The sequence below is a fragment of the Drosophila novamexicana genome, unplaced genomic scaffold (genome assembly GCF_003285875.2).
Source record: "Drosophila novamexicana strain 15010-1031.04,08,12 unplaced genomic scaffold, DnovRS2.1 tig00000817-arrow-arrow-pilon, whole genome shotgun sequence".
NCBI classification, from domain to species: Eukaryota; Metazoa; Arthropoda; class Insecta; order Diptera; family Drosophilidae; genus Drosophila; species Drosophila novamexicana.
Window position 1 is genome coordinate 2377906 of NW_020824827.1, and position 22788 is coordinate 2400693.

Below are 22788 nucleotides of genomic sequence, written 5' to 3' on the forward strand. Positions count from 1 at the left end.
AGTTGCTTTTGCTTTTTTTTCGGGCCTCTGACTAAGTCAAGGCATGTGAACAGTTTGTATTCAATGTTATTATTGCTATTGTTGCGGGCTCTCAAGTGCGTGCGTGTGTGTGTGTGTGTGTGTGTGTGTGTGTGTGTGTGTGTGTGTGTGTGTGTGTGTGTGTGTGTGTGTGTGTGTGTGTGTCTAGTCAGCAGGCGTTAATAATAATAAACAAATAATAGTAGTAAATGGTATTTGTAGAAAACTCAAGACAAACGCGTCAAACGTAGCGCGCGCTCTCGCGATGTTGACAAAACGCAAGCGTTACTAAAAAATGACTAAAGTCAGCGGCAAATGGGCAAAGTGTCGAGACCCAGACCCAGAGGCAGACTGCCAGCAATTGCACACACTCGCTCGCTCGCTCGCTCACTCTCTTCTCACTCTCCACCTCTCTCTCTCTCTTTCGCCCTCTCTCTCTAGAGCAAGCACACACACACACCTGCTCAGGTAGCCACTCGTCTGCTGCCATAATGAGCAGGCGGCTGATTTCAGTTTCATTTAATTTTATTTTATTTTCAACTTTCTCAACTTGTTGCGCTCTTTAGAGCTGTCGCTCTTCAGTTTTGCTCAGTTCCCTTTGGTTAACCCCCCTTAACCGCCCACCCTCCCCCCTACCTCTCCCCTTGTTTGCTTATCAGCTTTTGCAGGCCAGGCCAAATAGATAGCGCACACTGATAGGCCCCGGGCCCTATATATAGGCTTTACGTGCCGTACAGACCCCGTAATTATTGGCGTTGCGTGTATATATGGTATTTTTAGGCCAAATTTCTAGCGCTTGTTTACCTGTTGCGCACTTGTTTTCTTCCTCACCAACTCTTATATTTTGTTCGTAACGCGCTTTTAATAAGCACGCACTACAATTAAATTTTCGTTGCTTCAATTAAGTCGAATTGCTACTCGAACAAGTCTTCAACTGATGATATCAGCGCGCTTCATTAAATATTGGAAGACAGACCTGACCTAAGTTGTTGCAGGACATGTCAGCCATGGTTGAACATGAATGGATATAGTATTTACAATCGAACTGCCTCAGGTATCATTTATGACTAAATCCATAACTGACATAACTAAATTTGGTGTGTTTAACTCTTGTCATCTATAAGATTAATTTAAATGAATAAAAGGGAGAATATATATTAATTCTCTGTGCTGAATCGAACATTATCCCTTTCGTGTTTCATATTCAATGTTATAATATCCTTCTACTTCATTTCTTAGATGCAAGTTACAAAGATAATATTTATCAACTTACAGTGAAAGACCCTTAAGACACTTAATGTATTGATAGACATTTAAGCTTTTTATGGATATGACAGCACATATACAGTGAAAACTCGCTTGAGCGGACAGCGACAGTGGGAGAATGAACGAATGTGTCCGTCCAAGAGGGAAGTCTGCCGAATGTACGTTAGGGGAATTTTCACTGTACATGTTTAATACTGTCTAAATTTTTTCTATTTAATATATATTTTAAATATGAATAATATATATTTAATATAAATATTGAATTTCGTTAAAAGTTTCCTTATTAAAATCACGCATTCGGTTTAAATGTAAATATGATTAATGAATGGAATTATGATCGTTATATTTGATTGATAAACTATCTTTTTTGAAAGTTTTGCATGCACTTAAAAAAAGACTTGTTACTTTGTGCATAAATTTCCTAACGGCCAGTCAGGTTTGCACATATACCCACTTCTAAAGTGAACGCACTTTAACTGACAAATCTTGTAAGCTTTCCATTTTGTAATTCAAAATGCATTCCCCTAACCAGACATCTCCCATAAACGGACAATGCGACGCTGTGTGTCTGCCAACGGTGGCTTTCACATATTCATAATGTAAGACGGGGTGCAATATTTAGCAAGAAAATCTTATCGATTGGTTATTGATTATGTGTGGGTCGTAGGGGCAGGTCCCCTGAAACGCATCCCTCTTTCGTATTGTGAGCAGTTAAGAGAATGTTTTGAAATAGTTAAGGCTCCGAAGAGCTGATTTTGCATAAATTACCTGCTACGGTGGCGGCTGCTGCCTCAGCCTTTGGAGCTGGGATTGGGGAGAGCGAGGCGTCAAATGGTTGCTGTTGTTGCTGCTCCTGTTGTTCCTGCTGCTGTTCAAGCAGCTCGGCATCGGCATTCTCCTCAATGGGGGACTGCACCTTGGCCATCGACTGCTGCGGCTCTGGCGAGTCGCGCTCCTGTGAGGCCAGAGCATTGGCCAAGATTTCATTGGCCTGCTTATCGGTCAAATGCTGCACACGTTTGTTCTTCAAGTGATGGGGCGTATCGCTAAGGGTGCAAATAACTGGATTGGGAGCACGTTTTCGCAATGCATTAGCTAATTGAACTTACCGTCTGTGCAGCTTGGGCGGTCGCTTGTAAAAGTCATCGTCCTCACCCTCCACTTGGAAGCCCACGCGGCGATCGGTCTCCTGCAACATCAGTCAAAATTGTTCATTCAAAACTGATTTTTATTAATAATTCATTTCAAATTTACTTACATATTCGTCTTCCTGTTCCGCAGCGTCAGCCGCCTGGGCAACTGTTGCTGTTGTATTGTCGCTGTTGGTTCTAGCCGTGGCTGCTGCTGGGGCACCCTGTGCGGTTTGTGGCGCTGCTGCAGTTGGTGTTGGTGTAATTGCACCAATCGTTACAGGTTTGTGTACTGGCTGCGCAGCGGTCGCGCTATTGGTGGCTGTCACGACTATCTGTTGGTGACTATTGACCACGGTGCGTGCCTCGGCGGGGGTTTCTGTCACGACTGACTTGGTGCCGTTCTGTTAAAAATATAAAATTACATAAAATAAATTTATGATAAGAAAGAGCATATGAAAAAAAGCATAGAAAAATTATAGAATTGCGTGCAAGTTTAATAGAATGCAGAAAATAAATCATATAAAGTAACTAAGAGATTATAACGTACTTATAGCTATAGTACTTTGGTTACTATTTGTATTTTATAACTAAGTTAAGTTTTTTGAGATATTCAAAGCATAATTGAATTGTGCAACCAATAATACCAATAATACTGTTAATATGGATCTATATTCTATTGTAATCAGAATATAAATGCATTAAGAATATTTATAGTTCAAACTATTTAAAGCAATAAACTATTTAAGAAAAATATAATAGTGAAGCTAAGTAGATACATTAATAATAATAAAATATCAATAGAATAAATTTGATTCAACTACCATAAAAAGAGGTCGGAAGTTTTGAAATGAGTTCAAGAGCCAGCTGCCTCCGCTGAACCCCGAAATTGTACAATTTGTTTCTATAACAATTAAGGGCATTTGAAGTAGACACATAAGCTTGACCCTTGAACCCGTTCACTTGATCTTCTTGTATCATTTACCTCCTCGGGCAGTGCCACCAAATTGGCGTTCTCTTCGTGTCGGCTGCGCTCCACTTTGAGTTTCTGTGCCTTGGCCTTCAAGTCCTTGGGATGCGGCGTGTTCTGGCGCACAAATGGCGTATCCTTTTCCTGGCTGGCATCCTCCGAGAATTTGACAACGGTGCGTGACGGTTCGCGCTCCTCATAGGGCTCAGAGTCAGATTCCAAATCGCGCGCTGCGGCAAAGGGGAGAAGATTGGATTGTTCATGAACAATTTGATTTAATTGTGATTTTACTAATTGAGAGATTAGCAAACGGCATGCGCATGCACTTACAGTTAGTAGCTGTCGATATAGTTTATAAATATTTACATTCGGGCCGCTTAACGACCTGTAGCTCGGGCTATGTAAGAACAATAAATACGGCAACAGCAACAGCAACAAAAGAAAAGCAACTAAAACAATAAGGCAACTATATTTTTTTTGAGGCCGTGGCGGCATAAACATTGCTCCAGCCCCGCTGCCACAGGCACTCTCTAATCCATCAAGCGATTGTGTGTGAATATGTGCCATAAATTTCCACTCAGCGTAAACAATATAAAAATTGCAAGATGTGGGCAACCCGCGCGGCAATTGCATGCCATAGCCCCCCGGGTGGTAGAGGCGGGGTCAGGGGTGGGGTCGGTTTGCTGCTGACCAATAAACAAATTTAAATCGTTGTTTATGACGGAAGTAGTTGGCCCCGGCTTAAGTAGCTGCATCCAATGTCAGCTCGTAACTTACAATTTTTACGGATTTTCAGCGCGGAATAATATCTTTTCAAAATGAACAACACGCAGCGGGATGTGCTGCGTGTGTCTGCCGAGTAAGCCGAGTAAATTTGCCGGATCTTCGAGCAACTTTTCTCATATGAAGATTTATGTAAATAAAACAGAAACTTGTAATAGCAATAATAAGGCCGAGGGGCGCCGCCATTGTCACTGCGTGTCTTGACCGTCACAGCTCTAATTGGATAATTTGAGCAACGTTTAAGTGCCAGCACATGGCACCTCGAGACCCCAAAAGCGTAACCCACATATGGGCGCTCGATTGATGAGCCGCCGCCGCCTGGTCTTGGGCATTTTTTAACGCAAGTGTGTTAATTGCATGAAAAATGCTTGATGCACTCACGAAAATGATTTGGCTCAACATTGTCAAGATGGAAATAGAAAAACAAAAAACTGATGATGATATTATCGATGTATTTTTAGCAAAACTGGTTTCCGATTCAAAACAGTTACGAAATATTATTATATCGAATGTCAAACTAACGTGAGGAGAACTCTGACAAAAAAACTACGCAACAAAGCGGAAACCACATTAACAACAAGTTGAATAATACCAGTTAACACTAGTGAATGCTACAGTGAAACCACGCAAAACAAGACTCAACACATACATGCATTCATGTGAAGCCATAATTTATTGACTGAAACTAAAATCAATTGGATAGGACGACAATTTCAATCTTAACATTAAAGCTTTCAAAACTATTCTCAGAAGTGTCCAAATTTTAAAATTTTAATATCTATTTTAGGTTTGAGCTTCAGTTTATAAAAATAATATAGTTAACTAACTAGTATAATAATCAATAATACAACACACAGAATATACCTGCGAAAAGTAGGTAAAAACTAAGGCTTCAAATTTAAAAATATATTTATATATATAAACCTGGCAGCAACGGGAAATGCAAGCGATGCTTGGAATGACACATTATCGAAGCCTGGTATACGGTTCTAGTTGTAATGCATAAACCGAAGATTTCGGGCAGTGCGTTCGTCAAACAGCACGCTTCACTGTACTATTCGCCTAGCTCTCTGACAGGCCATTAATCAATGGCGTACACAATGTCTAGAGTCGCGCGCACTCTTAGAAGACGATTAATATTATTAAGTATCGGCGTTATACATACGATTGCTCGTGAATACATTTACGACTGCCCGTCGATCTTGGTCTACATTCAGGCCAGATCATGACGTCATTAGCGTTGACATCACTCGGAGAAGCACACCCCCAAATTGATGAGTGTCGGAACAAAGAAGACGCCTGTGCAGCAGGGCATACGCTTTGATCTGGCCTGCTGCCACTGACAGCAGGCAGCTGTTTAATAACAGAATCGGAATCCGAATCTGAACGCAGAGCCGAGTATCGGTAGCATTAACCAGGCACCTAACGCTCAAGTCTCAAGTGTTGAGCGACGGGCTGTGTGATGGGAAACACGCACACAAGGCAAACAGATTCCGGACTGGCTGTCAAATGAATGGAACATAAACAGCAAATAATAACATTATCAAATCAAACAACAAATCAAACACACGCACATTCCGAGTATGCCGTTGGGTGTGCACACCCATAATACACTGCGCTACAGCGCCCAGTCTCTTCTTGGCATGGCCAACGCCCGGCCCGGCCCGACTTGTGTTATCCGATTTATATGACGTCATTTAATGCCACTAAACTGGTTTTCTTTAAACAACAAAAGACTTGGAAATACAAACATTCTAACCAAAACAACATTGACCAAAGACCTGGTCTCAGCAGTTCAGGCAACAGCTTCGAGGAATGCGTTCTCAAAGCCACAGTCTAAAGTTTTCAAGGTAATAGGCATAAGGTGAGAGGAGCATGCATAGCTTATGGATTATAAGAAGCGCACTATTTAGTAGAGTTGTGTTCAAGCCATGTATAACTGGGCAGAATAACAATTTGTTTCGGCTTCAAGTTTTGAATATATGTATAAAGAACACTGCAAACATTCTTCTTAGCTCGTATATGTCCAATTTGTGAAGGTTTATTACAAAAAATTCCAAACAAATTTCTTGCATTCAATAAACCGATATTTTTATTTAATATATTTATGTAAGCCCTAATAGCTTTATAGACTTTTAAAAATTTTTGGTAAGCAAGGTTTCTTTAAAAAAAAAAAGAATCTTTAAATATTTGAAAAAAGTTTTTTGGGTGAATAGTTAAGGAAATAATTATTTAGTTACAAGATAAATGTGGACAAATTTGACATTTTTTTACATTTTGGATTTTCAAAATTCAGGAATTAAATGAAAATCCGCTAGACGGATTACTACGTGATACTTTTATACACATTTGATTCGCATAGGTTTAGCTATTGCGTCTATGGATCTATGGATATATGGAAAAATTACTTATGATGTCAACATCTAGTCCAAATTGTAAAAAAAAACATTGTAAACAAATTTTTGTTTACGAAAAACTTGTTAGCGTTTGTTATTAGAAGCCGAAAAATGTAAACCTAGACCCATGCAAGAAACACAACTCTATATTATAGCTCTAAGGGACAACTATATCTATAGGGGTTTTGTTTATATGAATAGCGTTTTGTTATTGTAGTATTATTAACAGACAACGCAAACCTTTCTGTTGATAACTGAAGAAATCCATCGAATCGAACTTTTCGCTTGATCTATAAAGCGTCTGGGGTGGATAATCTTTTGGTGTTTTGTGGATGTTTTTTCGTTTTTATTGTTTTATGATATTTGAGTGAAGGTGCAGTATATAGTATAGAGAGCGCATGGTGTGAATGCGGAAAAAAAATAAACAAAATCGAAGAAAAACAAATAGGTATATAGATATTTGAGATACATCGAGGAAAAAGTGCTTAGTGCATGAAGAAATTTAAGGCCAAATAACGTTAAAGACTTTTAGTTACAAAAAAAAAAAAAAGCACAAAAACAAAAAATAATTGATAAAAGTTTAGAATTTGGAAAAGCCTGTACTACTGGATATTCAGAGCGCTTGACTCAAGTGTTGCTCATTGCTCTTGCTGGTACAATTAAACAAGTGTTGGGTGTTCTTATCTTATCGCGAGCATAGATTGCAGATATTGCACCATGATATGGCCCGCGGAAAGAATGTCAGCTACAGATAAGCAACCCTTTATATTTATTGGCCAATGTTGAAATGTGCGAGCCGTGACTAAAGCAATGAGCAGCCAGCCAAAACACGATCTTTAGCACCAGTCAAAAGTCATCAGTCACCAGTTACCCGTTACAATAGCAGTTTCAAGAGACTTACCTGGCGCAATGGGCTGATACTCCTGCTGGGGCAACAGGTAGCAGGAGAGCACCTGCTCGCCCGTCTCAGCGTCCGTGTCCGGCTGGAAGGTGAGCAGTGGCTGTGATTGATTCTCCGACAGCCAGACCGCCTTCAGCTGCAGGTTGACCAGCGAATAGGGCAAATAGAGCAGCTGGTTGCCGCTCACATCGAGCACATGCAGCACCGTGCAGTTGCCCAGCTCGGGCGGCAGCTTCTTTAGCTTGTTGTCGCGCAGACTGAGCACGCCCAAATTGCTGCACTGGCCAATCTCTATGGGCAAATACTCCAAAGCATTGCGATCCACATTCAGATTGCTCAGCTTGCTCATGTTTCCAATCGAGGCGGGCAGCTCGGACAGAAAGTTCTCCGTCAATATCAGCTCCTGCATGTTGTCGCAGCTGCAAAAGTTTCGATTAGTCGATTAATCCCGTAGACCGTTGCCAAATGCGTTTGCTATACTTACTTGCCGAGCGTATCGTTTAGACGCTGCAAGCGATTCTGGTCCAGTTTCAGTATGGTCAGTCGACTCAGTTTGGCAATGCCATCGGGCAGTGTCTCGAGCAGATTCTGTGCCAGATCCAGATCAGTGAGGCTCACCAGGCCGCCAATCTCATTGGGCAGCTCCTCCAGGCGATTTTCGGACACATCCAGATACGTTAGCTTGGTTAAGAGGCCCAGCTCTGGCGGTAGACGCTGCAACTGATTGTGATCCAGCCAGAGCTCGTGCAGGCCCGGCAAATAGCCCAGATATGGTGGCAAATCCTCAATTTCGTTGTCGCCCAGATCCAGGCGCTTCAGCTTGGTGAGCTGACTTATCGTTTCGGGTAAATGCTTGAGCAGATTCTCGCGCAGCTCCAACGATTCGAGCTGCGTCAAACTGCCAAAATCGGCGGGCAATGTGGTAAGCGACATATCATTTAAGCCCAGCACGGTCAAGTTCTTCAGCTGCGAAAAGCCCGACGGCAGTTTCGGTATCGGATTCGAGCTAAAGTCGGCCACCTGCAGGCTCTGCAGATGCTTAATGTCATCGGGAATGTCGGGTATATCTGCAATACAAATATAAAGCAATATATTTAACAATTGTTATCTTCTCTTATCGTTGTTTATTACTCAGAGCAGCTTCATCGATTATTCAAGTTCTGTTTTGATCCTCCCCCCTGTCAAGCATTGCGCTTACGCATGAATTGCGTTTAAGGACGTCCCCTAATATCCATATATGATTATTTATAAAATATCTATAAATATTTAATGAAAGCGGCGAATGCTGCGCAAAAAACTGTACAGATAAGGGTTTGAGTGGCCCAGCATGCTCGACTAGGAGTTACCCTGTACACCGCACTTCCTTTTCTCTACTCTTTCGATACGTTTTTAAGTATTTTGAGAAAATGTATTTAGCTTTACGCCCATATATATGTATATATAAAATGTACCTATCCAAAAATCAGTTGTCAGACTCTACGATACTATCCCCTTTCTATTGTTATACTCTTTTTAACTGACTTTTTGCATATGCAGGAATTAAACAAAAGACTTTGAAATTTGCAATGTTCTTCTGTATTATAACTACAATCGACACATACAGCACCAGGGCTTATAAATGGATTCACAGCTTAATCATGGGTTAAGGTATGTATATGGTATGTTCAGATTCTATTCAATTCATTTAACATAGGCTTATTCGCTCTGCCCTTTTGTTATTGTTGTGTGGCCAGGCCACATCGATAAAGCGAGACGAAGCGTAAAATGACAAAAGAAACTTGTTGATCGAATACATTTTCAACTGCCAGGCGGAAATGCGCACGCAAAAGCTGGAGTTTCCATATACACACATGTATATATATATATATGTGTGAGTATATGTAGGTGTCAGCATTTACATACACAAACAATGGTGAGTGCTTGTGTGTGTTATGTGGCTGTTTGTCTATCCGAAACACACCCACAGAAAGCCACAGGAGCCTCGCACAAAAGGTCACCGCAGTGTAAACAGGCAGGTGGGCGCGCAATCCTTTGACGATGCGACGCGACGCGACGTTTACGTTGACCCAGTTGCACACAACAAGGCAGGAGACAACACACGCACACACACACACACACACACACACACACACACACACACACACACACACACACACACACACACAGACACTCACATCAATATACATATATGCAGCAGACTGGGAATAATAACTTGATGTAACTAATACGACTCGTGGGACCTCTGCACGGCGACAACTTCAACGCCACAGAGCACACAATAGCTGTTGCCTGTCGAGCAGGACATGTTTGAATTGCCGGGCAACAATGAACCTGGTTTTTTGCCCTGCCATTTCGAGTGGCATTTGGCGGAAATGGCCAGTCCTTGTGAGTGAGCGAGCCCCAATACTCCATTGAATAAAAAAAAATTGTGCAAATGTGCATTGAATGACGTGTGGACTCAAAGTGCCTGATGCATTGTATACAATTGTTGCCACGCCCCCTTGCCAATCCAGCTGCGGGGCTGGCTTCGGATTAAATGTTTACCGACTGCAATTTAATTAAAAATATATTCAGGAACACACACAACTGTGTGTGTAAAAGCACATTTGTAAATAAAACGTTTTTTTTTTTTATAAATATTATTGACTTTGCTGCGATTTGCATGCACTTTAAACATTCAATGTTTAAAAAGCAAAAAATTACTAAATGTTTCTGGTGCTTTGCATGTTTATGAGATATAACATTGAGCACGAAAATATCTAAAATAAATTAAATTATGCATATCTTTAGAAAATATTTCTCTTACTAGGTTTTTATCGTTTTTTTCAATTGTCACAAATCGTATTTGCCCTTTACCAACTTCTCTTTACAAATTTTGAAAAATTTGAATAACTATTCATGACAAAGTCAATTTAAATTATGACAGTCTAGTTCTTAGGGATGAAAATTAGGAATATGCGTGCTCGTAGAGCATGAACATATGTAATTCGTTGCCTTAGATAAACTAGTTAAGGATAATTTTGAATACTTGGAAATTTAGACCAGCTCTCGAGTAACCAATGACAATTTGTTCCAGTACGTTTTGCTATAATTAACTATTGAGATATTTGTGTATTTCTGGATAGCAACAGCCAGAAGCTATCAGCCATCAGGCAAACAGTGAAGACCAATCGGGGCCCAACAGCATCAAACAGCAGTCGATCCATCAACAAGAGGGCAGCAACAGAGCCACACAGCAAACACTCAAAATGATTCCAACTGCTGTAGACAAATGGACGCAGCGAGACGCTTCTCATAAACACAAACAAGCTCTCACACACATTTTGTGCTATTGGCAGCATATGTGCCTCTTATATGGGATGCGGCTGTTCTATATTCCCTCGATTGTATTTTGGCCGCAGGGCTGCAGCCAAATTGTGCTCAACTGTGCGGCACAGTTGGCGGTCATTAGATGGGCGACAGTCGCCCAGCGGCGCGCGTTTCACTGACCTTTCCGCAGCAGAGTGGGGAAGGGAACTCATTCAGTGGGAACGGAAATGAAAGAAAATGCTTGAGCCGGTGTCCCAAATGTAATCAATTTGTGCAATTATGCAATGAGAATAGCAACAAGCGGAACACACATAGCAGCACACGAGTTCTGGATCGAGAGCCAAAAATATGAAATATTTTATCATTTTTATAGAGCACGAGCAAAAAAAAAGACAATGCATACAGCTTAAAATAGCACAATAGCAAACACAGAACGACCAGGAACAAGGCTGACAAGCCCATGAATTTATAAAGCATATAAATTTCAATGAAATGAGACAAACAAAAGCGGAAAAGAGATCGAAGAGGTTGCTGTTGGGCTTTGCCAAAAATTCGGCCAGGCGAAACGTCAACGTTGACGACGTCAACATTGTAGATGAAAATTCATTTCAATGTCATTGAACGAGCAAATATTTTAAGAGCATATTGTCGTCGGCATTGTTTTGTGTGTATTGCCGGCACATGAGAGAAATGAAATGATTTGTCACTTATCAAGGCAAACAGAAGACTATGGGCCGGCGGAATGTGGGGCTGGCCCCACTTTTCAATATGACTTGCACATTGCACTTAATGATAAAGCTGATGGCTGCTTGCAAATGAAAAGCTTTCATCAGACTTTTCAATTTCACACAGCCAGGTTAAGTTGGACTAATCTTCACTTAGAGAACACCATATATGACTACTTTTATGGCACGCTGCCATTTACTTTATTGAATGAATGGAGTCGACCTCGTTCTCGTCCTTACCCACATCCCCATCAATGGCAACGGCGTCATCCGCTTCGTCTGCATGCAATTTGCTTTCTGTTTCTGTTGAAAGCATCAGCATCATCATTCGCATCCACATCCAGCAAATCCCTCAACGGCAGCGTGCAAATAGAAATAGCTTTCCGCTGCCTCTGGATGCTTTATGGCCCGGCTCATAATAGAGAGCAGCAGCGTCTACTTGTGGCTGACTGCACGTCACCAACCCAAAGTCGAGCTAAGCCGTTCAGGGAGTGCGCTAAGTAAATGGCCCTTAATTGTAGAGCTCGCTGCCGCATCGCGACAATGCAGAGGACATGCTGCAACAGGTGCTATTTAACGCAATTAAAGTGTTTAACAAGCGAGAATAAAACGCTTTCAATAAGCAAAAAAAAAATTAATACATAACAAGCGGACAGACATAAAGTTAATAGATTTGTTGAGACTATTATGAAATAAACAAATTATCAAAAAGGACTTTTCTTAATACATAGTATGATACATACACACTACGATTCTTAAATTACCAGGGCGTAAATATGACATCCAAACGAATGTTTATACTGAAGTCCAACGCTTAACCACAAAAAATTAGTTCTTTTCAAGTTTTGGGGGGGACGGGAAGGCATTTAGTATACGAAAGTCTAGATGTTGATCCAAGATTTGGTGAAAAATAAGATATAGATGTAAATTTTGCTTGATTTCATCAAAACAAAGTATCACAATAGGACCCAAATTTCAAGTCTCTAATTCTCATAGTTTCGCCAATCAACGCGTTCATATATACGATTCAGATTAATGCGGGTTAATGTTGGTTTAGAATTGAATATACTTTACAGGGACGGAGACGTCGTTTTCTTCTGCCTGTTAGAGGCATTCACACACTTTGAATCGGCTTTAATTGTGTTTGAATTAAATGTTAATTAAAAGTAACCGCTATATGTAAAAATATCTATATTATAGCTTTGTAACTTAAGCTTTGAGCCATGGCAGGACCTGTTGTAACCAATATCAAACGGCTTGACACACATGAATCAACAGGTATTTTATTTTCCCACTTTGAAATATGTATGTAAATACATTTACTTTTATCTATGCACACACATAACATATATTCTAACTAGTTGAATGTTGCATAACATGTTCCATGCACTTCGTGGTGTCAGCTCCTGCTCGCAAAAATCATATTTGAATGTTTGCAGAAATGATTTCCACTTCCATTCTGTAAAAGTACGGACAGAAATGCAGCCGTGCGTTACATACATCATGCGATTAGAGAGCCGCAGGCTAACAAAGTTATCCAGAAATGAGCTAGTTACGAGTTTAATTGCATTTTGCAATTTGCAAGTTTGAGATACATTCAATCTAACTCCAGCATTCACGAGAATTGTGGTAAGTAATCTATGCTGTTTTACTAGACACACATTTGAAGGGAAAACAATGTTGGTTTCTATTAAAATATTTCAGTGTGCTGTAACTTTTAAGACCACATACATGTTTGAATACATATCCTAATATTCTTGGCTCTGACGGAGACGAAAGGAAGTCTCACATAAAGTACAACATGTGAGGTGTATAGTCCAACACTTTGTCAATCTTCAGACTTGACAACAGTTAAGTCTTGCTGTCAATCAATTAAAATGTTTTTCAATTAATACAAATCCGCGAAATCGCGCCCAGCATTCCTGTAACAGCTGGCGCGAGCTTATCAAGCTTAGCTCGCGACTCGCTTAATTTCCACGTTTTTCCTGTTTCATTCTCTTTGGAAAAGCCATCGCCAGCCAGCCGACCGCAACGGTTTTTCAATATGATTTTCCAGCTGCACGTTCACTTGGTTACCTTTTTTGCGAAAAGGGCGAACTGCGGATAACATTTATGTACCAGGAAGCTGGCTATTCATGCGACAAGAGAAAAGGATTTGTAAGCCTCAAAGGTTCCTTTTTACATGTTCCAAGTAGAAGCTGGTTGACGTACAGTTGCATTTTGATAGTAAGTTGAACTATGTTTTGATTTTTATGCCTTAAAGTGAGTAATTAGCCAAGTTAGCTTGTAGCTTAGCAAAATGGTTAGCTACATTGCACGGCAGTTTCTTATTCATGTCAATTGTATTTGATGCTGGCACTTTTATCCTCCTGTTAAATGTTTAGCAGGCAGATTGGCAGAAAACATCGACTTGGCGTCTTAAACCACATTTTAACTTTAACATCAAGCATTGGTTTAGCTGTGAAAACGAGGGTATCTTACTAGTCCGGTTTACTATTTTTCCCAACAGCTTGTTCAGTTTACTTTTTCCGACACATTTTTGCCATTTTGTGTATGTGTTGGTGTAGGCAGTTCATGTCGTACTTTTGGCTTTTGATTTGTTTCCCTCCCGCATACAAAATTATTGTTCGGCTGTCGATTAGTTTTTATTTTTAATTGCCCTCGCCCGGTGACGTCAATAGCGAGCCAGGCATTTGAAATATGTATGTACATATTATTATTATGGCTAAGTACAGTGTGAGTAGAAATGATTTTTCAATTTTCTGATTTCTTGATATAGTTTTTGTTTAATGCTATTAATTAAACAATTTTTGCTTTTCTTTTCTCACACGCCATGGGCATGTGTGCATGTGTTTGTGTTAGCTGTCTTTTCTGTCGGACTGCGCGAAAATAATACCTGTTGAGAGTAGAGCATATTGTATATGTGGACATTTAACAAAGTCATGGCCGGTAATAACGTGTGGCCTAGGTCCAGTCAAGCCACAACTTAGCCCTGATTTTGCATTGTGCTGGCGAAAAGCTGCCTCTTTCTCGTTCCATCTACCGCCAACGAGCTCTTTTGATCTATAGTCGAGGGCCTTCTGCAGCTTAGTGCCTGCCTGTTGTTTGCCCTCAAACTCAAGCAGACAGCAACTTTAACAATACTTGTGTCTGTTGTCAGCGCAAAAAAAACAACAACAACAACAAGAATCTTGCAAAAGCCACTTGAATGAGGCGACGCGACGACTTTCGGTGCACTCGGCGCACAGCTTAACTTTGACCCAGTTGACGCCTCAATTGCAACAGCAACAAGAATAAAAGATGACACAGATTCCGTTGGCTTTTCGTGCTTGGCCGTTGAGGATGTCGTCGTCGCTGGCTTCGTACATGACTTTCAAATGGCATTTAATTGGTCTTTTTGTAAGATGCAGTTTTTTTTTTTTTTTTTTTTTTTCTATTCTGAAATCGGTTGTCAAGTTGTTCCCAGAGAATTTCACAACCAATTCCCACAGTATTCTGCTCATTCCCTCATAATCTAGCTGCGGATTCGGATTTGAACTCGGATTTTCTCACTTCCCGCAACTAGAGTCTGTTTGTCGAGGGACTGCAGCGTCTTTTAAATATGTAAATGCACAAATTAGTATGTATTAATAAACAAGCCACAAGCTAACTTCACACAGCGCAAAACTGCAGCAAAAACAAATTGCGAAATTTAAGAAATAGAAAACACAACGCGCAAATAAACAAACAATTAGCGGCGTTGGGAAAACAGAAAAAACAAAAACAAAACGCGAGAGTATGAATATCTTTAACACGCCAAAGATTAAATACCCTTCGGAACGCTATGGCTTAAATCTGTGCAGATATATGAGGAGAACTCGTATTTGTTAGGGTCTTTAATGGAGACTTCTCTTGCAATAAGAACATTTTTCCCTACAAAACCTAACTTTTCGACTGATTCTTCCTATATAACATATAAGTCCGATATTGATCCGATTTGTCTCACATTTTAGGAGCATTGTAGAGCCTGCATTGAAAAACAAACAAATGCTTTTTTTTTTTGGCATCTACATGATATAGTTTTATATAGATAATGATAAAGTTATATATAGATATTGATAGAGTTTCAGAAAGATAAATTTAAAAGCGAGAGAATATTATGAATATAAACATGTAAGCACACATTAAATTTTGGCGCTTGATATGCATCGAGAATGCACATACTTTTTGCGAAGATGTCTTCTTCTAAGCGTTACACATTTCATGGAAAAACTATAATACCCTCTGCAAGGGCATAATGCAATGCAATGAGTAGCAGCCAACAAAAGCGCCCTCTCGCGCACGTTTCGCAAACAGGTCAACTTGTCATAATGATTAACGTTTCGTACAAACTCGCGGCTGCTAACGACGACGACGACTGCGTCCGCAGCACCTGCAAATGGCAAACACACCCGCATGCACACACACTAACACTCACTAAGACACGTGTGTACCGCAACAGCTATACAAATTAATGTTTTTACTGGTATTTTTGTTATAACCATTGCGGTGCACAGTGGAACAACTTGAGAGAATATAGAAATCTAAATAGAAATGGGTTTATAAAATTGTAAATTTAGTCATGATGATGGAGATAGAAGATAGGAATTCTCGATCTCGGACTCAAGAATTCATTGAAAGAAAGTATAAAATAAAGATATATATCAAACATAAATTTTAATAAATATTCAAAGTCAAGGCGTGTGTGAAAACCCACCTGACGAATAAATAAATGATGTGACATTATTAAATTAATTAAAATTGCAATCTTTTAATGTTATCGAACTGGAACTATTATCCAATAACAATATTTTTCATCAACGTGCTTGTCTTTTTTATGAAAAGCAAAGCAAACATTTCAAAAAGTTTACGTCGAGTTTAATTCAAGTATAATTACGAATAAAAATTGATACAAATTCAATCATTTTTAAATGTCGTTTTACATCGCTCAATTAAAATCTTTGATTTTATTTAATAGCTTTTAATTTTATTATATAGATTGCATTTAACAAAAGCTTTGGGCTTTTTGCAATTTGTTTGCTTTAATTATGTTTACGTCCATTGTGCGGCGCACTTACAAATGCACTGCACGTTTTTGTTTTCGCTGTCGACCAATTCTTTTGTCAAGTGCAAGCGGGCGTATACGTAATATACTGTGTTTTTGCGTACTGCGCCTGGCAGCTCGTTTCCCTGCTGCTGCTGCTGCTGCCATAGCCATTGTTATGGCCACAAAAGCAACACAAATCAAGCGCACTAATTTTAACAAAAATGCGCCACAGTTACGAACTGAAATATTTCGTTTGGCTTCGACCAATTCGGAGGGTATAAAAATACCTGCTGCCACGTGTGGGTGCTGCATATAGCAAGGTGCGGCCGCACCTGCCAATTGCGCTTTTTCCTATTACCAGGCAAGTTTAAAGCCATTCGGCGACAATGCTTTGGCCATAATAATTATATTAACTGAATTTGAGCATTGATAATTGAATGTGAAAGGGTTTTACCAACAGCCGCTCGACTGAATGTAGATTTAAAATGCTAAAAGAGGTACATATATTTCTGATCGAATCGCTGCGATCATGTCTAGTGAAAAGTCATCTCTATCGCTGAGGGCCTTTCACTTAGATTCCGCAGCTCAGATTTCCAGCACCAGGCGACGACAACGGACGAGAGCTTTAAAAGCACATTCACTTGAATTGCTTGGGGTGTGTTTGCCGAACATTTGTGGGTCATATGCATAAACAACAACCACGGCATGTTGCATGGTCAGCAAAAGCATTCAAGCTGGCAAGTCGGCAGTGCAACACTTCTACCCAATTTAAGCCCCTTTTTGTGGACAAAACGGAAATAGGAAGCCGCACAAAGTTGTAAGCCAACATCATCAAAAATGCTTCGGTCTTGGTTGACCGAGCTCAGGAGCGGACTAGATTAAAAGCGGTGCACCCTGAAAATCGTTTAAAATATGCTTTTGAAAACTAGAAAATAGCTTCCTTTGACAGAAACTGTTTAAAGTATAACACTTCAAAATATGAAAATTTGTCTGATTGATCATTTCAGTAATTAATTGCTTAAAAGTTCAAAAAAAGAGTCAAGTCCGGCCCTGACTGCTCAAATTACATGAATGAATGAACGAGTCTTCAATGGTAACAAGCTCTGCTTTCATTTTCTAAATACCCTGTATCCCAGAAAGGGGTGTGATGATATGTAAATTACAATGAATATATCGTATCATGAATTTCATTAGCTACTTTTCTATGCTATTCAATAAAGCCTACTCATAAATAATATTTGAGTTGTTGAAATTGGTTTCACTTTGCTCAAAAGTAATGTTACAGGGTATTTGAAAATCATACTGCAACCTGCTCGTTTGTCAAAACTTCGACGTACACAGTTCTGTGTATATAAGAGAATACATATTTGTTTTATTTTTAATACGCGCTGCTGTGCGCACTGCACTTGACTCCAATTACTGATTGGTGTTTACGGATTTATGCTTGCTTAAGCAGAAAACAAATATGTGCGGGGTATACGGTTTTTCGAGTACGCGACTCGCCTGTCTGACAGTCCGCGCTTGTGCGTGCAATATTGCACCGAAGAGTTGCCAGAACGGAAAACATAAGTTTTTCTGGCTAAACAAGTCTCTGCTTTGCTGATGCAAGTCGTACAAAAGTAACAACAAATCGTAACTGACAGTCAAGCCAATTTCCAGTTAAGTACAAGAGATCTAATGCAGGACAATGGCAATGCTCGGAGCGTATAATGGGTCAAAGTTCGAGTGGGTTACCGAGAATTATTGTGACTGTTGCCTGACAACAACAATAACCATATATATGTTGGTAGGTGAAAGCCAAGCCACAAGACGTTGACTCACTTGCAGTCAATAGACAGACAGAGAGCGTGCTCCTTCAGACACAGTTAGACCTGATGTGCAATTGTCTTATGTCAGGCATTAAGTGACTCAATTTGTATGACAAAATCCCCCTGCTGTCTGTCTGTCTGTCAGTCAACTAAATGGATAGGCGCGTGCCATCGCATCCTTAGCTTTCACATGGCAAAAACGGCAACCCATCAATGTCAATAATAATTATCCGGCACTTGTTGCATGTTTTCTATGTTTTGTTGTGTTTCGACTTACCGTTACGTGAAACATCGAGCTCCACGAGATTTTCAAAGTTTTGTATGTCCGGCGGCAGGCGTCCAATTTCATTGTCACTCAGGCCCAGTTTTCTCAGGCGATGCAATCTGAAGAAATTCTGCAAGAGAGTAGAGAGAGAGAGAGACGGAAGATGAAAAGCTGGTTTAGTCTTTGGCACGACACAATATAGAGGCAGAGCCTTTCTCTAGTCTTTGGCAAACAAAGGAGCCACAATCGTTAGGACGTGTTGCTGTTCATCTTCGAGTTCGTTTTCGTGGTCATAAATTTCAAAGAGTTTGTCATTTGTAAACGCCGTGACCCATTCGACGGGTCCAGCATCTCCCAAGCTGTTAGAAGATGCCAATGGGATGTTGCTTTCTTTTCGTCAGACAGACATGTCGCCAACAATTCATTTATGAAAATCACGATTTTTGTTTTCCTGGGCCGCCCCATCAATTCCCCAAAACGTTCCGATGTTCGATTTACAATAAATTATTTTGGCGCGCCTTGTACTTTCCCAAAGTGAAAGGTCGCGCCCGATCAGAGCCGCAAGCATTCCGCTGACCTTCCTGCCCGCAATGTGGAGCACACAATCATCTTTTGGCACTTGGAAAAGAAAGCAGCGCCCCCTAGCGGCTGACTCAGTGAGTCATAGACCTCAAGGTTAACAGCCCCGCACCGGGCGGCGGCGGCGTCGTCGTCGTCAGCGTCGCTGCTTTCATTGTGCCAGCGATTTTTATCGGCCATTGTTGGGTCACTCCCCCTGCCCCTGCCCCTGCAACCACCCAAAACCATCTACCACACAGCAGCAGCAGCAGCAGCAGTCGCGACGATAATAATAATGAAAATAATTCGTAGTTGTGGTCGTAAAGATGATTAAATTTTTTTCGCTTGTCTCAAAAGACTTGTATAAGTGTAAAGTTCTGTGTGAGTGCCACTTTTGGGCCGTGACTCGATAATGTTGATGACCCAGTTCTGCAAGCCAGAAAAGGTATACAAAAACCTAGCTCGAAAGTTGCCCACATGCATTAGATATGTGTAAATGTATTCGAAATATTTATAAATATAGAAGCCCGTTTATTGCCCGGCCTTGCTCGCGGAATGTTTTGTGCTAAAAATGTTAGATATTACCTTTCCACTAAGTACACGACCCTGGGAAAATTGATATCTACCCATCTTGATATCCACTATTTAACAATGTATGCCTTAAGGAACCGCACTTCTGCCCATGTTGGTCTTGCGGTGAGAATCTTGATGCTGAGGAATTAGCTTTGGTTTACTAAACCTTTGACCCGCATTTGCTACCCAAGAACCAGTCAAATAATTCCTTATAAATATATTTGAAAATGAGTTTGAGATCGATCGGAGGGTTAACAAAAAAGTTACATACAAATATTTTTCACGATTTTTCTACACATGCGGGTGGAATTCGCCGTAACCCCGTCTTAGCGTGCACCTTAATCACAAAAGGTAACTCCAGTGAAAACTTCAGCTTCGTAGCTGAAAGTCCATTTAAATTAATAACTTATTAATATTTTGGTTATCTTACAAATGATGGATAAGATGTGAATGCTGCAAATATGACTGTTTGACTATGGTATTTCCCACAGCCCAGGTCTGATTTTCCCTAACACACAATCGTATCTACTTTTCAATTTGTAAAAGGAAGAATAATACTAAAGCAAAACCGTTGCAATATCAACTCGACAAAAATATATTTAACAAAATAAGCATTAAAATCGATAAGCTATGCTTGAGTTCATAGATATCACAAGGAAAGACGATCTATATACGATATACGGTATACGAAATGGAACGAGTCAAAAGTTTGGAGAACGGGAAGAATAAAAGAATGTAATGAAAAGTACGTACTATATATATACTGTGTGTAATTTTGAGTAATTTTCACAATTAATGAACACATCTATTCAAGCTTTAATGAATATTTGTGTGGCCTTTGTAAACGATTTGACTTTTCGCTTAATTACAAATTTACTCAAACGGGCCGCCCAAAAAAACACTTCAGTTTTGTCTTGGTCAGAGTTTTGTTAAAAAGCAAAGTACTTAGGCTTTATGTGCATGGCTTTTCCGCTTTTTTGTCAGCTTTTCTGTTTTTTTTTTTGCTTTTTGTGAGCGAGCACCTACAATGTCCCAGATTCCGTCTGCTATTTATAAAAAAACGAAAGGCCTTTCAACAAATCATGCGTCAGAAAGTTGTAACTGTCAGGGACAAAGCCATGCAGGAAGACAAAACGTGAAAACAAAAATACAGTCATGCAAATTGCATATGAAAAAGGCATCAGAATGCAGGCCCTGTGGCCTGGAGGCGGCCGAGCGGTGCAATGGCCGACAATGCAAAAAATATCAACAAAAAAAATAAAAGCAAAATGCACCAAAGGAGGACAAGACGTGATGACAATAAAAACGAATGCGAATTGTAAACTTTTAGCGAAGTGCTGCCACCCGAATAGCCCGAGCCCACGCTGTCGTATCTAGGCGAGTCGCTCTTTTGCATGACCATAAATTACAGGCCGAGCTGCCGGCCGGCCGGCATTGCAACGTGCCCCACGTACACTGCACGAATACTACCAGTTTTGCCAAGGCACTCACTCGCACACTCGCTCACACACACACACACACACACACACACTCATTCACTCACTCGAGCATTCACTCAGTCAGCGAGCACACTTTTACTATTGTATCTAGTCGGAGCAGGCGCCCAGCAAGCGGCAGCAGGCGACGGGCAGCAACTAGTTGAAATGGTTGTGTATTGGCCAGGCCAACAAGTTACGGCAGTTCGCATGGGTTGCAGCTCGACAACAGAACGCATGTCACGCATGTGACGTTGTTCAATGACGTTGCGGCCACAAACTGAGGCCTCATGCTGATGCTGGCTAAGTGCAAAACCAGGCCACATAATTCGATTGGCCAACAAAGGGCTCGAGCTGTCGAGCTGTCCGAGCGAGCCGGCTAAAGCAATTAGTTTGGTTAAAATCAAATTTTCAAAACCACTTTGCGCAACCTAATAGGCAAATATAAAAGCTTTGCGTACAGCTGCAGGCTCGAGATACATTTTATAATATCATGTGATACCCTGTCGCAATAAAAAACAAACACACACACACACACAAGTAGGGCAGCGAGCTTTACATGTTCTCGATTTCTTTAAATGCGAAAAACTATTTCATGTGCAAAATCTATAAAGTCAATATAAAAGCTTACTTTCTGCGCATATCCACGAAATTCAATATGTTGATAAATTTCGATTGTCAACCCCATTTTTCGAGCATATCTCGGAAAAGATACAACAAATTTGGCAAGCGTTTATTTGATATTACGCTTTTTGGTTATAAAAGAAAATAATCACAGAAGTTGTTAAACAGTCCATTTTGCACAGGATGTTGCTCAGGACATATGCATGTGCTCGCATGTGTTATGTAGAAGCTTTTTACAGGGTATATTTGGTTTGAGCACTCTCGACTAGAGCACTCTTACTTGTTTCCGAGCAATAAGAATATCATGTGTGTTTGTGTGTGTGTGTGTGTTAACTGCGCTGAACCATGACATGAATGTAAATACATGCAACCCACACACAAACTCACTCAGCCGGACGGACGGCAGTCCGCTTCGCTGATTTTGAGTAATTTTATAATGTATCTGCAAGTGTAATCAGCTAAATGTATCTCGTTGGTAATACACACAGGAACACACACAAACACATGCGTACACACAGCCAAGGTTGGTGGTGTGCATGTTGCAAATGGCTGGGCGAACAGCACATGGCAAAGCGCAGCTCTCTCAAGATACTGACGAAAACGAGTTCTAGATACATTTCGCACATATCTTGCGGAGCGCATCTACTAAATGCGAAAACCAGCTGAGCTAGAACAGCGAGCAGAGCAGCGCGACGAGCCGCACTTCAAGCACACACACACACACACATATGTATCTATATATCTGTGCATATGTATAGTTAACATGCTGCATGCTTCGCAAACCGGCAGCAGTTGCAACATTTCGCAGATGCAGATACATGCAAGGGAACACATGTATGCAAGTATGTGTGCAGATGCGACTCTCTGTGCCATCCCAGTCTAGGCCAGCCGCCTGCTGGCCGAATCTGTGCGCCTGCTCGAA

The 22788-nt window shown here is 40.6% G+C and overlaps 1 protein-coding gene across 1 annotated transcript in view; it reads right to left on the bottom strand.

The window, feature by feature from the left end:
* The window catches only part of LOC115764018 (protein lap4), a 71157-nt gene that overhangs the window by 39470 nt on the left and 8899 nt on the right, over window positions 1-22788 (bottom strand). Inside the window, exons 3-9 of the mRNA XM_030706847.1 lie at window positions 18649-18766; window positions 7949-8531; window positions 7465-7883; window positions 3400-3614; window positions 2543-2818; window positions 2394-2473; window positions 2053-2330 (exon numbers count right to left, since the gene is read on the bottom strand). Coding sequence (XP_030562707.1) covers window positions 2053-2330; window positions 2394-2473; window positions 2543-2818; window positions 3400-3614; window positions 7465-7883; window positions 7949-8531; window positions 18649-18766 — 1969 coding nt within the window. The remainder of the gene's footprint in view (window positions 1-2052; window positions 2331-2393; window positions 2474-2542; window positions 2819-3399; window positions 3615-7464; window positions 7884-7948; window positions 8532-18648; window positions 18767-22788) is intronic.